At 46.5% G+C, this 16,413-nt stretch overlaps 2 protein-coding genes and 1 pseudogene across 5 annotated transcripts in view; 1 reads left to right on the top strand and 2 right to left on the bottom strand.

Annotated features, from left to right (window-relative positions):
- Positions 1 to 391: 391 nt before the first annotated feature.
- On the bottom strand, positions 392 to 2,415 carry MLNR (motilin receptor). The gene is made up of 2 exons (XM_010363843.2): positions 1,515 to 2,415; positions 392 to 729 (listed from the first exon to the last, which is right to left on the bottom strand). The coding sequence occupies exons 1-2, from the start codon at positions 2,413 to 2,415 to the stop codon at positions 392 to 394; spliced, it is 1,239 nt and encodes a 412-aa protein (XP_010362145.2).
- A 340-nt stretch (positions 2,416 to 2,755) lies between these two features.
- LOC104662775 lies at positions 2,756 to 12,359 on the top strand (annotated as a pseudogene).
- A 668-nt stretch (positions 12,360 to 13,027) lies between these two features.
- FNDC3A (fibronectin type III domain containing 3A) overlaps positions 13,028 to 16,413 on the bottom strand; it is a 221,055-nt gene continuing 217,669 nt past the window's right edge. For 2 of the 4 annotated variants that reach the window (XM_010363844.2, XM_010363847.2), the window contains one exon: positions 13,035 to 15,713. In XM_010363844.2, the coding sequence (XP_010362146.1) occupies positions 15,399 to 15,713 (315 nt within the window). In that variant the 3' untranslated portion in view covers positions 13,035 to 15,398. Of the gene's footprint in view, positions 15,714 to 16,413 lie in introns of all 4 variants that reach the window. The other 2 variants (XM_010363846.2, XM_030921876.1) reach the window with 2 other exon arrangements.

Here is a 16,413-nt window from a genome sequence, read left to right on the forward strand (position 1 = left end):
ACTCATGATCTCAGAGGTGGCAGTTTTGGGGGCAGCATCTCTGTGTATCACTTAACTGTAAAATGAACAAACATCCTTCCCAAGAGCAGGAGAATGAGGACTTCATGAAACCATCACACAGAGCACACTTTGAGATGTGGGATTTCGTGATGGTAAAATGGGCATCCCTTAGGAGGTACTTGGGAAGGAAACTAGAAAGGTTGGCACAGTTACATTTCATACCTTGGTTAAATAAATCATGCGGTCTATTTCTTAACCAACTGGCACAACTGCAACCCTCTTTCCATTCTTCTTAACAGGATCTGTTCCTCACTTTCAGTCTTTATTTCTCTACACACTTGTTTCCCTGAAGTCTTAGAACAGCAAGAGGAGCCTGGCTTGGCCATGCTGGTTACCCCGTCGTCTTCATGTTAGCGCTTGTCTCGGTGTAGCCTGCTGTGTCTCCTCCAGTGTCCCCTGCAACTTCCCCTGCAGTGTCCCTGCTTCTGTGTAAGCCTGTCGGCCTGGACTTCCTTGCGAGCAGCAGTTTACAGGCCGCCGCTCTGTACTTCTTTGAAATGAGGTTGTAGAGGATTGGGTTGATAGATGCGCTCAGATAGAAAAGTTGCAGAGCGACGATGTTAAAGTACTGAGAGAAGTACATCATCCGCAAATCTTCCGTGTTTATGTAAATGATTCTGCCAACGTGGAATGGCAACCAGCAAACTATGAATGCCAGAACCACCACCACTGCAAGGTAAGACACAGCACCGGGATTAACAAAAGCATTGGGAAGCAAATAAACCCCCCACCCTCACAAGGAACCATCTGCAGTAAATAACAGCAAAATAAATTAGAGAAAACTACCTAGCCAGATCCTCACCCCAGAAAAAAATGACCAGGCTGCAGGACATTTGCTTTAAAACTGCATAGTAGGTTCCTATATGTGTTATCAAGGCTGGACATAAACCAGAAAGAGCAATTTCTCTGAACAAGCCGCCTTGGCAGGCTTCCATCCACCAACCCACTTCGGAGACAAGTTTTCTGTTCTCTGTTGAAAAGAATTCTACAACACGTCTGCACAATCTTTACTTTTTGATATGAGCAAGGTTTACTTTAGCCTTCAGCATCACTTAACATTAAATACAAAATTTTAGCTTAATGAAATCTCCCTCATCTTCTCAAGGGCACTGTGAGGACTCATCTGTGGCGTCTAACAGGTGGTTGGATTAAGAATTTCCAACTCTCTTTCCTGGTCTCAGAGGCTCTGAAAAAGCACTGCTGGTTCCTGAATCGGATCCGGGGATTCCACCCTCAAAGCGCCCTGGTGTCCCCCAGAGCTCCTGGGGGACAGGACATGGTTTTCTGGGGGGACAGGAAGTACGGGCGGGTGGAGGCTGGAATCCAAATAGGAAAGGGAGCTGGAAGCGGCGCCCAGAGCTGGGCGAGCAGGGGAAGGGGACCCAGCGTTTGCGCGGCCCCCGGCGGGGCGGACCGCAGGCAGGCGTCTTTGGAACCGCGGTGGCTCCACTTACGCAGGACGCGGACGGTCTGCCGGTGGCCTCTCTCCCGCCCCGAGGCGGCCGGGCCTCGCAGCGGCCGCCGGCTGCTCCACAGCTCGCGCCCGATGAGCCCGTAGAGGATGCTGAGGCACAGAAAGGGCAGGAAGAAGTAGGCGGTGGTGACCCACAGCATGACACGCAGCGCACCCAGCTGCGCGGGACTCGGCCGGCATTCGCGGCTGAACAGCGCCGCGGCTTCCGCGGTCTCGGGCCCCGACGGTGGGGACGGCGGTGGCGCCCGCGAAAGCCAGAGGGGCGGCGACGAGGCGGGAGGCGAGGGAGCGAGCTGCGCGGTGCCATTGAGGCCCGGGACCACGGAGATGCCGGGGTCCTGCTCGACGCCCACCAAGAACAAGAAGGGCCCGGCAGAGAGCAGTGCCACCGCCCAGAGCACAGCGATGAGCGCGCGGACGCGGCGCCGGGTGACCAGGACGCGGGCGCGGAGCGGGCGACAGATGGCCAGGTAGCGCTCGACGCTGAGAGCCGTCATGTGCAGCAGCGTGGCGTAGGTGCAGCCCTCGCCCACGTAGAGCGACAGGCTGCAGAGCAGCGACCCGAACACCCAGGGCCGCGAGCGCCAGAGGCGGTACAGGTCGAAGGGCAGCCCGAGCAGGATGAGTAGGTCGGACACTGCCATGCTGCCCAGGTACAAGTTGGTGGTGGTTCGCATGTCCCGGTAGCGCCCGATGAGCAGCACGGTCACCACGTTGCCGCTCACCCCGACGGCGAACAGGCCCAGGCACAAGGCGGTCACCGGCACCAGCGCCCCCAGGGGAAAGGGCGAGCAGCGGCGCTCGTCGCAAGGCGGCAGCGCGGCCCATGGCGGCTCCCGCGCGCCCTCGGGGCCGTCGCTGCTGTTCCAGCGGCTGCCCATGGGTGCTCCCCGCGGCCGTCGCGTCCCGGGTCGGGCTGGGAGCCTGGCGCGTGGTCCGGCTGGGTGAGCGCCTCCTTTCCCAGCCCGCGCGCTGCGGGCGCGGACCGTCAGACGGCGGGGCGCTGTGCTGCGCTGCGCTGCGGGGCTCGGGAAGCGGCTCTGCAGGGTGGGCACCGAGGCGCTTCGGAGCTGGCTGCGCGCAGTCTCCGCCCACGGCCGCGGCCCGCCCCGGCCCGGCCCTGCTCCCGCGCCCTCTCCCGGGCCCATGCAGTTCTGGGGCGCTTCCCTCTCCACCAGCTGGAATACCTGAGCGCACGAGCCCAACCCCGTCCTGTGAGCGATGTCTGCACCCGAGAGAGCTTTGGTTACTGGACCCAGCACTGTACGGGCGCTTTTGTCGGTCCGGTACACAGGAGACCTTCGAAGGGATCTTGGTCTGGTGGCTGGTAGCTGCCGCTTGATGGTGGAGGAGGGCTCACGGTAATCCTCAGGAAGCCATAATGCTAAATAGTAGGAGGGGAGTCTAGACCAGAGTCTGGAGCCTCTCCTGTCTAATCCTGGCTCTACAACCGAGTAACTGCGTAATCTTGGGCCAGTCCTAGGCTGGGCCAGTCCTGGGCTCGCCCAGCCCAGTTCTCCTCTTCTGTAAATTCTCGAGTGGTGGAGGGAGCTGACCATATAATTGACCAAATAATTTTTCTTTCTTTCTTTTTTCTTTCTTTCTTTCTTTCTTTTTTTCTTCTTCAGACAGGGTCTCACTGTCGTCCAGGCTGGAGTGTAAGTGGCGCGATCACAGCTCACTGCAGCCTCGACCTCCCAGGCTCAAGCAGTCCTCCCACCTCAGCCTCCTGAGTAGCTGGGAGCACAGGAGCGCCCATGCCCCGCTAATTTTTTTTTTTTTTTTTTTTTTTTTTTTTTTTTTTTTTTGGTATAGTCCGGGTTTCGCCATGTTGGCCAGCCTGGTCTCGAACTCCTCACCCCAAGTGATCCACCCTCCTCGACCTCCCAAAATGCTGAGATTACAGGCGTGAGCCACTGTGCCCGGCCGTGACCAGATAATTTCAAGGATCCGTGAGCATGTTTATTTATTATAAAGAACAAGACAAATATTTACGTGGACACTAGAGTACTTTCACATGTGATATGTCGTTCTTATGTACAATATGTTTCATAAACTTAAAAAACTAGACTATTTGTCAACACCGGAAAGAACGAAAGTCGGGGAAAGGGGCTAAAGGGGATGTAAGCGTCTGTTCAGTGTGGTCTTAATAACAATAGCTAACACTGAGAATTTAGATGGATCTGGTCCTGTGCTCTCCATTTAATCCTCATGGCCCTCCTTTCGCCCATGAACAAAGCGGGTCTCACTTGAGATCAAACAGGCAGTAAGAGGCGGGACTGGAATGTGGGCTCTGGTCGGCCTAATCCCAGAGCTTGCAAGACCGACGTCCCACTCACTGCCCAGCTCCACCCCCTCAGTGGCTTAAATCCTTAACCTCTTTTCTGGACCTGACACCTGGCTTTGCCTAGGGACAAGCTTCTCCTGCAGTTCTCTCTCACATGCCGACTGTGAGTTTGGAGGAGGGACACCTGTCGCCTCCCTCATCGCTGCTGTTTCCAGCGGTCCTAAAACCTAGCTTTGAGTGTGACTTCATCAGACCCCGCCCTCCCCAGCGCTTTCCCCCGTGGTCACCCGCAGTCCCTGAAGACCAGGTGCCTGCGCTCTCTTTCAAGCACTGCATCTGCGGCCGTTCACACCCATGGCGAGTCTTGGAATGCCTTGGCCTCTAGTTTGTTGACCTCCTTTTCCACCTATGACCTTGCTCTCCACCCGATCTCAGCCGCGCCTGTCGACGGACCTTACACCTCACGGTTGCCAGGGCCTGCCAGCCTTCCTCCACCTCCACTTCAGTCAGCCCTCTTTCTGACCTCCGCCCACTCTCTTTTTAGCTCTCTTCCCCTAGCACCTCAGTTCCGGTCATCCTTCAACCCACTGCGACCTCCATCGGTGGCTCCTCCTTCCTTTTCCCCGTCCCTTGCCTGCCCCATGTCTTCACTTTTCTTCCTTTACCCAACGGAAATTCCACGGGCAGTCGCCATCGCGCCCACACAGACGCCCTTGACTCCCTTGCTGTTTTCTCCATTGTCAGCCTCGTCCATCCGCCGAGAGCACCACAGGCCTGGTAAGGCCGAATTCCCTGTCTACTCCTGGCGTGCTCCCACTTGGCGTTGTTTCACTTGAAAGCACGACCTCTAGCGGGGTGCTTCGTTCCCCCGGCCCTCCCAACTCTCACCTGACCTCATTCACTCTCCCACCACCAGGCTACTGGTTTATACCCCCTCCTCTCTCCTTAGACCCAACATCCCCCACCACCTCCTTTGGGTGGTTTCCTTGCACCCTGTTTCTCTGAAGATGACTACCACACCCCCACCTCCGCTCATGCTCCCCTGGGACAGTTGGTGGTACTTGCAGTTGAAGTCAGCTCTGCCCCTTAAGTGCTCCTTTCTCCTCCTCCAGATATCACTGCCTCAATTCTTTCTCTCTCTCTCTCTCGTCATCAGTTTTTCTCTTCTGGATCATTTTCATGCAAAACTCCTCAAAATTGTTTCTGTACTCACGGTTTCCACTTTTTCTTCCTCCCTGTCTCCTCCCCCTAGGCAGAGAAAATGTAATTTCTTCATTTATGGTTGATTTGATTTTCCCCTGTGCTCTCAACAAGAGAAATGAATGCTCTAGCCTAGGTAAGGCATGGTCCAGGCAGACCAGTTAAGCAGCCCCTCTGGGCAGTGTTCAGTTCTCTCAGACATCATGCCTTTCCCCAAGGTGGCCCAGGGGTATGGGGAGAGGGGTCAGTGGCTTAAAGCTCAAGGGAGAGGTCCTTAGGAAGCTTCATGCTGGCTCCTGGGGTGTGAGGGGCTGGCATTCGCTAGACTTCAGTTCCATGTCCCCTTCCTGCATGGTCACCAGTGGCTCTGCTAGCCTTGGAGGCAGGGGCCTGTGGTTGGTGAAGAGGCGGCTTCTTTCTTTCACTCAGATGATGCTTCCAGGAGCACTCTCCATGGCTGTCATGGGCTGCGAATCCCTGAGTCTCTTTGGTTTTTCCCATTTGCTCCTTGGCCGGATGGACTACCCCAGCCTCTGCTGAAGGCTCCCTTTCTCCCTTCCCCACCCACCATGGTGGCGCTGAGGCAGGCTCACTGTGTCTGCAGTCAGCATCCTGGCTGTTGTGAATTACTCACCTCCATTCAGGCACTCCCTCTCTCTATTGTATTTTCTCCATATTGCTTATTATCAACTGACATGCTATTTAATTTACTTAGTTATTTGTTTATTATCTATCTCTATCTCCCAACATTATGTGCACCAGAAGGCAGAGCTTTAATCTACTGTGTTCACTGCTGTTTCCTTAGTGCCTGGCACAAAGTGAGAATTTAATAAATGTTTGTTAACTTGGAGAATGAATGAGCTTCTGCAGAATCAGGTACCATTGTTTTCTTTACAATTCCTAGCAGTTAAAACAGTGCTCTGATTGCAGTGGGTGCTCAGTAAGTATTCACTGATACTTCAGCTTAAGACAGAATACTGATATGGAGAGGTGGAGACCCAGTGGGCTTTTTGGATAACATTGCTGTGCTGAGGTTCAAACATAACTTGGCCCTTAGGACATATCTGAGCTCTTATGATGAGATGGCATTTAATGTTTTAGGAAGGAATGGGACCAGATCTGTTTCCTACTTTGTGTTTCTGTAGACATTCACCAGCTTCCTGACTTCATAGTTCATCTAGTGAGAAGAAGTTCTCAGTAGACCAGGAGCATGGGCATCTCTCTTCTCTACTCTTGGAGTACCTCTCCGCCTGTAACTCATGTGGGGCAAGAGTGGGTCTAGGTTTGGCCCGGCTGTGGCCTGCATCCCCAGAGGCAAGAAGTTGGTGTCATCAATAGGCTTTTGGCTCCGGGCTGGAGGCCTCACTGGTTGGCTTTTGATGAATATAGAGGGATGACCTGGATGAATATAAAGCTAATGCTTGCTGTTTGCAAGGCACTGTTCCAAGTCCTTTCATATCTGAATGTATTTCATCCTCCACAGCAATCTAAGGCAGCAGGTTCTTTTAGTATCTCTATGTTAGAGACGAGAAGAGCAAAGCACAAAGAAGTGACCCCAGGTCACTGGGACAGCCAGTAAGGGTGGTGCTGTCCACTTCCAGAGTCCATGGGCATAACCACTGTGCTGGGTAGCCTCTTGCTATATAGACCATGGCACCACCAGCTGCAGAGAATGCTAGGTTATGATCTGGAGTCTGCTAGGAAAGTGTCTTCCAGTTTGTATCTCAGAAACCAGATTTTATGGGCAAATTGAAGATCTGGAAAGTTGTGAGGAGCATTAAAATAGATCCATAACTTGTATAATAGCTTACTTATGGAAGCTTGTAAACACTCCACAGGCTTTACACTCTTTTCCCCACATAAGAGCAGGGCATGAAGTTTGTAGAGATGGGGTCTCCCTAGATTGTCCAGGATGCTCTTGAACTCCTGGTCTCAAGTGATCCACCCTCCTCTGCCTCCCAAAGTGCTGGGAATACAGGTGTGAGCCACCAAGCCTGGCCATTTCATAATGTTTTGAACCAACCTTTTACAATTGGGAAATTTCATGTAAAGTTCTGGATTGTTAGCATGATATCTTAGGCCTAGGCAGACCAAATTCTTTAATAACTCCCAAGGACATCCATAAAATATTGTTGTAAACCAGGCACATGCCGCAAGCTGAGAGGAGTGGTAACATCCAGGGAGGTGAGGGAGTTTGAGAAGGAAGCATTGTCTTGCAAAACTGGAAGCTGTGGCAGCTCTGAGCTCATGTTCCCCAAAGGCTGCCACCTGCAGCCTGTCTGCAGGCACCCCACAGCTGTCACCACACACAAGGTATTTGTGGCTTCACACTCAGCCCTTTCCTCATTCACATGACCCACTGGGTCCTCTAGACCCCAGGCACCAGGAAATGGTATCTTTAGTAAAACGCAGAGATAGCAAAGCTGGCCCTGGAAGGGAGCCCCTGGCAGAGAAGTTCAAGGCCAGCTATTTCCCAATCTCACCACATTGACGGGGGACTCAGTCTTTCCTAGGTTTCCTCTTTACATGGCAGGGACACGGCAGGGCAAATTCAGGCAAGACTTTTGTGGAGTGTGGGTTCCTATTACTCTGTGGCTATTGCTTTAGCACATTTCTTTTCTTTTCTTTTTCTTTTTTTTGAGGTGGAGTTTCACTCTGTCACCCAGGCTGGAGTACAGTGGCGCGATCTCAGCTCACTGCAACCTCTGTCTCCTGGGTTCACGTCATTCTCCTGCCTCAGCCTCCTGAGTAGCTGGGACTACAGGCGCCCGCCACCACACCCGGCTAATTTTTTGTACTTTTTTTGTAGAGACGGGGTTTTACCATGTTAGCCAGGATGGTCTCGATATCCTGACCTCGTGATCCGCCCGCCTTGGCCTCCCAAGGCGTGAGCCACCGCGCCCGGCCCGCTTTAGCAGTTTTCTGTTGGTCCCAGTTTCTCCTGAGAGACAGACAGGCTCAGCGTGGCAACAGTTACCAAGGGGGATGGATGTTGGAGGGGGAACAAGCCCTTGGGAGGGTGGGAGGGAAGAGGTTATAGGCCTTATACTACTGGATATGAACATTCTTACTGTGCAGCTGCTGCCATTGGTAAACTGTGAAACTGAAAAGGTAATTTCTTCTTTAAGACCTCTGTGTCATCCTAGAAGGATTAAGAATGAGATAGAGCTGATAACTTTGGTCTGGGCAGGCCAAATTGTTTAATCGCTCTCAAGGACATCCATAAAATATTCAGTTGTAAGCCAGGCACATGCCACAGGCTGAAAGGAGTGGTAGCATTCTGGAAGGTGTGGGAGTTTGAGAAAAAAGAGACAAGTTGGCCTGTGTCCTTAGCAAAATGAACTTATTGACTACGTCAGTTTTATGGACTTGATGCCCAGGATTCTCTAGTCTTACGTTAACCTGTGTATCAGTTTGTAAGTTTTATATTCCCTTCTTAAGCAATTCAGGTGAAATTCATATAAAATTAACCATTCTGAGGTGACAAACTTACTGGCATTTGGTGCCCTCAGTGTTGTGCAACCACTGCCTCTGTCTGGCTCCTGAGCATTTCCATCAACCCAGCACCCACTGAGCAGTTACTCCCCATTTCCTCCTCCCTCCAGCTCTGGCATCCACTAATCTGTCTCTATGGATTTACTCATTCTGGATATTTAACACACATGGAATTGTACAATACATGACTTTCTGTGTCTGGCTTCCTTCATCGTAGCGTGTTTTTGAGGTTGGTCCACATGGTAGCTATATTCATTTTTGAACATGTCAGCGTGTCTCAGTTGTGGTAAGTGGTAAAAACGGCATTTTCATCCTTGGATGAATATTTAAGATGGGCTATTCTTAAGGACTGAGTGTGGGCTCAAAATGGTAGTAAAAGTATCAGGGGATGAAATTCAAGAGGAAAGAAATTAGGGTTTCTCATTTAGTCTGTTATGCTTGTACCAGATTCTTCTCATCTGATTTCTTTCTATTCAATCCTTAGAGGGCTGTGGCTTACTTTGCATATGATGAAGTGCTTAGCACAATGCTTAGCAAACAGGTGGTACTCAATCAATAAATGTTATCATAAATGCACTATTAAAGTCAATTAATATTAATTTTGATTTCCTAGCGTTTATAAATTTTGGGCCAGACAGCAGAGGATAGTGGTCAAGTGAGGGAGCCCCAGACCAATCACCTGGATCAAACCCCAGCTTCATCACTGATTAGCCATGAGACCTGTGGCAGAGAGCTCGACTTCTCTGTGCTGCAGATAACGCTTACTAGAGCAATTAAGAGGACTGTATGAGATGCCCAAGGTAAAGAACTGAACACAATGCTTAGGACACATTAAATGTTCGACAGATCCTAGACATAATGATTTGAATGGGTCACGTGGCTTCAAAATCTGTTCAGTTTTGAAACTGTTTTCTCTTGGCAAATTTCCCATAGTAAGTAGAAATGGCACAGTCACCCTGTTTATGAGACAAAAAAATAGCCATCACAGCATCTAAACATTTGAGGGCACCACTCTGGACACAGAATTTGATGACCACCTTAATGAAATCTTGGTTCTTTTGTTGATTTTCTTTTTTCCTCCAAGTTTTTTCTCCCTCCTTAGGAGCATCAGAGAGAAAATGATACATAAACAAAAGGGATATATATTCTCAAGGGCATATACTTACAAAATGTATACAAAAATAGAACATTTAAAAACTCTCTAAAACCATGAGGCATCATCTTTTTTTGATGATGGGAGTTAGGTTACAGAATCACTGCTTATTTTAAGTTTGGGGGAACTATTTTCTTTCTTTTCTTTTTTTTTTGAGATGGAGGAGATGGAGTCTTGCTCTGTCACCTAGGATGGAGTGCAGTGGCGCGATCTTGGCTCACTGCAATCTCCACCTCCCTGGTTCAAATGATTCTCCTGCCTCAGCCTCCTGAGTAGCTGGAATTACAGGTGTGCACCACCATGCCCAGCTAATTTTTGTATTTTTAGTAGAGACAGGGTTTCACCGTGTTGGCCAGGCTGGTCTGGAACTCCTGACTTCGTGATCTGCCCACCTTGGCCTTCCAAAGTGCTGGGATTACAGGCGTGAGCCACCGCACCTGGCCTATTTTCTTTTAAAGGCTGTTTGCCTCCTTGAGCCACCATCCTGCAGAAATAATCTTATAATGGTGAGAAGCAAGGGATTTGTGTTGGAAAGCAACCCATGGAATGCTCAAACAGGATGCATAAGATTCTATACTCCTATTTCCAATCTACAGAAAAAAAAGAGGTGACATGCAATCATACTGTCAATCAGTATTATACCCTACTCAAACCTGGACTCATGCTTAGCTGCTTCTGTGACGTTCCTATTTCCAGACTCTCCTTCCACAGCCCCAACATTTTAAACTATCACAGAGTTGTGGCAATTAAGAGATGTACATGGATTTTAAAAGCACTGAATCGAGTGTGGTGTGGCTCTGTACCTTGTGAGGAAGTAAATGGGAAATGGCCAGTGGAGCCCAGCCCAACCCGGGTGGGAAAAAAGGGAAAGAAGAGGTGATGGCAGAGTTTTCGAATGCTATCATGGAGGAAACCTTGAAAAAGCAGGTGCCTGAGGCCTGGAGCTGTGGGACACCATTCAGCCACGAAACCATTGTCAGGGACATGGACCCCTTTCTTCACTGCATGATCCCAAACTTCATCCAAAGCCGACTTCTTGGCAGGGCTTCAGAAGGAACTTATGAACTTGGATTTCCATGACAACTGTAATGATTTATATAAGTTCCAGCAGTCTGATGATTTGAAGAGGGCCTCACATCTCTGCTTTAAGGAAAATTCTGTTTGAAGATTTCTGGTCTTGGCTTTCTGGTATTTCTAAAATTTACTGGGAACCAACCACTGATGTGTCCTGTGCTAAATATGAATTCACTGATGCTCTGCTGTGCCATGATGATGAGCTAGAAGGGCGCTGGATCGCCTTCATCCTGTACCTGGTTCTTTCCTGGGACAGGAGCCTGGGGGGTACCCCGCACCTGTACAACACTGATGAACACTTTCAGCCGAAGCAGATTGTCAAGTGTCTTACCCCTTTATGGAACGAACTGGTTTTCTTTGAAGTATCTGCAGTGTCCTTTCACCAGGTGTCCGAAGTCCTGTCTGAAGTCACGTTTGTCTATAAGTGGCTGGTTTCATGGTCCTTCACTGACTAGGCCTCCCAACTACTTTGAACCCCCTCACACCTTGGAGCCCTCATACCCCACAGATCATGAAATTTTGTATGATTGGATCAACCCTACTTATCTGGCCATGGATTACCAAATTCAAACTCAAGAAGAGTCTGAAGAAAGTTCTGAAATTTTCCTGAAGAAATTTCTTAAGCCTGAGAAATTTGCAAAGGTCTGTGAGGCCTTGGTGAATGGAGATGTGGAATAGAGCAGCTGAGGTCCCCTTAACAAAAGGTTTTCATGTTTTTTCTAATCTCAGCTCACTGCAAGGAGTATTTCCTGGGTTCAAGCGATTCTCCCGTCTCAGCCTCCCGAGTAGCTGGGATTACAGGCACCTGCCATCATGCCCAGCTAATTTTTCTATTTTAGCAGAGACAAGGTTTCACCATATTGACCAGGCTGGTCTTGAACTACTGACCTCAGGTGACCCGCCTACCTTGGCCTTCCAAAGTACTAGGATTATAGGCAAGAGCCACCGTGCCCGGCCAACAAAAGGCTTTATGAGAAAGCTGAGGAGAGGAAGCTTCCCGATATATTGAAGGAGTGAATGAAGTTACTTTGCTCTGAGGCACTATTCTTGCTGCTCTCCAACTTCACAGGCCTGAAGCTTCACTTCCTGGCCCCTTCGGAAGATGAGATGGATGACAAAAGAGACGAAGCAGCAGCCTCTGCTGCTGATAGAACTGAGGGACTGGCCATAGCCCTCCTGAGTGAGAGAATAATCAGGCAGCCATGAGCATCAATGGCCAACAGAGCCATGACCAGACAGACCCAGAGTCAGAGGAAAACGAAACAAATAATGAATCAGGTGTTCCCACATGCCAAAGGGAACTGAGGCGTTGGAAGACTGGTCACCACACTTTTAATTCGTGACCATAGCAAGGCTGATTTTGCCCCAGACTTAATTCTCCACTGTGGCTGTGAAGGCTGGGAGCCAGAATATGGTGGTTTTACTTCTTACATTGCCAAAGATGAAGATGAAGAGCTGCTAACGGTGAATCCAGAGAGCAATTCTTTGGCATTGGTCTACAGAGATAACAGACTCTGAAATTTGTCAAGCATATTAACCACTGAAGCCTGGAACAAAAGAAAACCTTCCCAAACACAACAGGTTTCTGGGACTTTTCATTTATCTATTATGAATGACAGCACTGGGCAAAGCTGAACAAAAACATGATCCTTCATCAATACTGGGAAGTCTGGAAGAGCTAAGCATGGAGTGAAGGAGGGCTACATGGTAGCTTGCCTGACAGTGTTCTTAAAACTGGTTGTCCTTTAATAGGACTCATAATGATTGTCCTCAACCTAGACCTTGAGCTTGAAGCTATGTACTTATCTTTTGATTTAAAAAAAAAAAAAAAAAAGTTGGCTTTATTTTAAACATTGAGTTCTCCTCTTTCCATACTGGTTTCTTCAGTGAATTTTTCAAGGATTTTTTTTTTTTTTTTATGGTGGTAAAATATTTATAACACAAAACTTACTAGCTCACCCATTAAAAAAGGGGGAAAAAAAAAAAAAAAAAAAGCACTGAGTGTCCGTCCCCAGGAGGAAGTCCTTGGGATGGAAATTTTAATGGGGGATGAGTGAGAGAATGTTGGATTTCCTGGTGGAAGGCAGACCCAGCAGTGCCACTAACAGGAAGGTTCTGGGCCTCTGGTGGTGGGCGAAAGAAGGTTCTAGAAAATAGGGATGTGGGAAAGGCAAGGAGAGGTTAGGGATCTTCTTCCCACTGGGAAGTTTACCTTAGACTCACTGTATTCTTTATATACAGAAAGGAAGTAAGATATTTCATGAGTTGCACAAAATCAAGTCACTAGGATAAAACTTCTAATTTCATTCTTTACTGGGCTTTATATAATAAATATACATCCTCTCATGTTGAAGATTTGTATACTGTTGGGAAAAATGTTTTAAGCTCATTGGAAGAGGGGAGACCATAACATTTCATTTTCTTAAACAGGCAGCAAATAATGAATATATATGAATACAATAAACATATCTCAAAAAGAATGATACAACTTTTATTTTCCATGGATTTTAAAGATACTTTTGCTACATAGTTTAGGTATTTTTATGAGCTTTTTTTCATTTGTATGAAGTTCATTCAGCCTTATACAATTTTAAGGTGATATGTTTGGTAGTGTATCTATAATCTTTAAAAAGTTTAGAGTTTTTGGAATGTACAGTATATGAGGTAAAATCAAGATTACATTAAAAATTGTTTTCTCCTCTGCACTAATTTTGCAGTGAGGCTCAAATGGCAAGTATACTATTAAATGACATTTACTATCAAAAATAGGAGGTTCATTTGAATTACTATGAAAAACATAAGCCACTGTAACTTGACACAGTGGCACATTTTACCATTTTAGACATTCAACTATATATAAATCTCTGGGCTATTACACTCAGACTCATTTGTACTGCCAAATGTGGCACTTTAAAGAAGTTTCTAGAAAACAATCGCAATCACTGTTGTTTTGGGGGAAGGTTATCACCCTATACATAAGAGATTAAATTTAAATAAAATGTAAACATACAGTATATTATAGTGACAGGTCATTCTTACCACTTAGAAAGGCCAAGTTTATCCATTTCTTTTTTGAACAAGGGTTAATGTTTTTCTACAGCACAGATCATCTGACATAAAACTGTTACAATACATGCCCATTCTATTATAAAAGAAATTCTTCAGAGATCTTCAAAGCACAAAACATATGTTCTTTTTTCAAAGACTGACAGAAGTGCTCAATCACTAAAATGCCAACTTCAGCAACTAAAAATTAGTGATTTGCTATCCTAAAATTCAAATAATAAATTAAAAAAGCTAGTTACAGGTGTTTTACGGATAACAGATGTGCTAAAACAAGAATTGTAGATAGTTTCATTATAAACTGTATTATTACTGGCAGTCATTGACATCTAGGCAAGATGTACAATGTGATACTTGACAAAATTCAATCTGATCATCCAATAACTCACAAATGCAAGCTCACAAAACATTAATGAATTATGCAATTGCAAAGTGCTCTAATGCAACATTAACCACATGCAATCAACAATTTGGAACAGTATCCAAACAGACATTATACATTAAACGTTTAGTTTTCAAGAAAGAAAGCAGCTTGAAGTTTACTGGTGCAAATTAATTTTGTCTTCAGATTTGGTGCCCCAAACAAAAAGGTTAGGTTTGATTATGAATTCTGATGGTGGTGGCAGCAGTTATGGGAGAAGCAGCAAAAACATATGGGAGTTCTTCAAAATTAGCCTATACCCGACAGAGTGAGTGTATGTGTGTAATACATATTTCTACACTTGTTATGTTTGTATGTGTACACTTGTTACCCTTATACATGTACATATAGTTCAAAGGTTCACAAAATAGAAACCAAATAGGTTTGAAATTCAATTTACTTTTATGATTACTTTCTAAAAAGTATTTAAAAGCACTCAGTTCTTTTCCATGTTCTCAAGACCCGAAGAGGTACTTTTTGAGTAAACATCAAAATATTTTTAGGCCAAGTAAACTGTCTGTGCTTTCTTTAAGTACTTATCTGTGAATTCATGAATATATATTTATAATGAAGAACTCCACATTTATCAAAGAAGCTTTACTTCATGCATACTCTTTCATCCAGTTTTTGTTTCTAAGCCCCTCCAGTTACTCATCATAATCCCACTTACCAAATAATTAAGACAAATGAGGAGGTAGAAATATAGCACTAGATTGCTTTCACAGCATCAGACTTTAACATTTTATATAGCATGTTAGTGTAAATTCTATTCATTCTGATTTTTCACTTGGTAATAATCTTTAAAACAAAAAGATCAGGTTATCACTGTTACACTCATGCCGATTGGTCAAAATATCCATTCTAAATTGTTACCTCTTAGAAAGTTTTTCTATAGGAAGGCATGTTAAAAAAGAAAAAAAAAAAAAAAAAAAAAAAGAGAGAGAAAGAAGACCCACCCTAACAAAAAACCCAAATTGATATTTTTGTGGCTTGCATTCTAATAAAGTGCCAGCCTCTACCTAACAATATAAGCACTGAAAATGGCAAAAATGATGTGCTATAGTCTCAATGCCAGTGCTAAATGCCACTGTTTTTTATAAAAGCAATACAGAAATAATTTTAGTACATGACAAAATAAAATGTAATAGAGTTAAAAAATAAAGTTGCATTTTCACTTGATTACAAAGTACTGAATGATAAAGGCAATCAAAATGGAAAAGAAAGCAAACAGCACAAGGATGACGGCAGCACACTGCTCGTCACTCAGTGCCCGTCGGGTCCTTGTGCTTTCCACAGTGTCTCTGTTGGTGCTGGCTGGTGGTTCAGTCCTCTGAGAGATGAAGAGCACTGTGGTGCTGTAGGGACCTACGAGATCCTGGTGTCCCAGAGAGTCTTGGCACTGGCGAATGGCACATACACGGAAGCGATATTCACAGTTCAGCTGAAGGCTGGAATACCGGAAGGAAGAGTCGGGACCTTTGTAAATCTGTTAATAAATTATTGGAAGGAAGAATTACGTGTGAAGGTTGGACAGAAAATGTGTTAAAACTGGCTAGTGTTAGAATCGTTTTTGATGTGAAAGCCAGTGAATGCCATTGATTTTATCTTTTAAATGACATGTTAAAAATATCTATCCATTAAAGTACTTATCTGTTTGTTGCATAGGGGCAAGAGAAATTTCAAAAGCGAGGATGTGAGATCTACCCTTATACGGTTCACAGATGAGTTAAGGAGTGCAGATGTGCCCCAGGGCAGCTAGAGAACAAGCAAAATCAGTCCTCAAGCATTTTCCTGCTTTTTTTTATTTTTTATTTTTTTTTATTTTTTATTTTTTTTGAGACGGAGTCTCACTCTGTCGCCGGGGCTGGAGTGCAGTGGCCAGATCTCAGCTCACTGCAAGCTCCGCCTCCCGGGTTTACGCCATTCTCCAGCCTCAGCCTCCCGAGTAGCTGGGACTACAGGCGCCCGCCACCTCGCCCGGCTAGTTTTTTGTATTTTTTAGTAGAGACGGGGTTTCACCGTGTTAGCCAGGATGGTCTCGATCTCCTGACCTCGTGATCCGCCCGTCTCGGCCTCCCAAAGTGCTGGGATTACAGGCTTGAGCCACCGTGCCCGGCCAGAAGTCATTTTTTAATGAAATAATTCCATCAAAGAAGGGATAGTGTCTACTTTTGCTTCCCCCATTA

The sequence above is a fragment of the Rhinopithecus roxellana genome, chromosome 18, assembly GCF_007565055.1.
Source record: "Rhinopithecus roxellana isolate Shanxi Qingling chromosome 18, ASM756505v1, whole genome shotgun sequence".
Classification (NCBI taxonomy): domain Eukaryota; kingdom Metazoa; phylum Chordata; class Mammalia; order Primates; family Cercopithecidae; genus Rhinopithecus; species Rhinopithecus roxellana.

Coding starts and splice junctions, on each gene's coding strand:
- MLNR (XM_010363843.2), bottom strand. CDS start 2,415: ATGGGCAGCCGCTGGAACAGCAGCGACGGCCCCGAGGGCGCGCGGGAG. Junction 730..1,514: donor GCAGACCGTCCGCGTCCTGC/GTAAGTGGAGCC, acceptor CTTACCTTGCAG/TGGTGGTGGTTCTGGCATTC.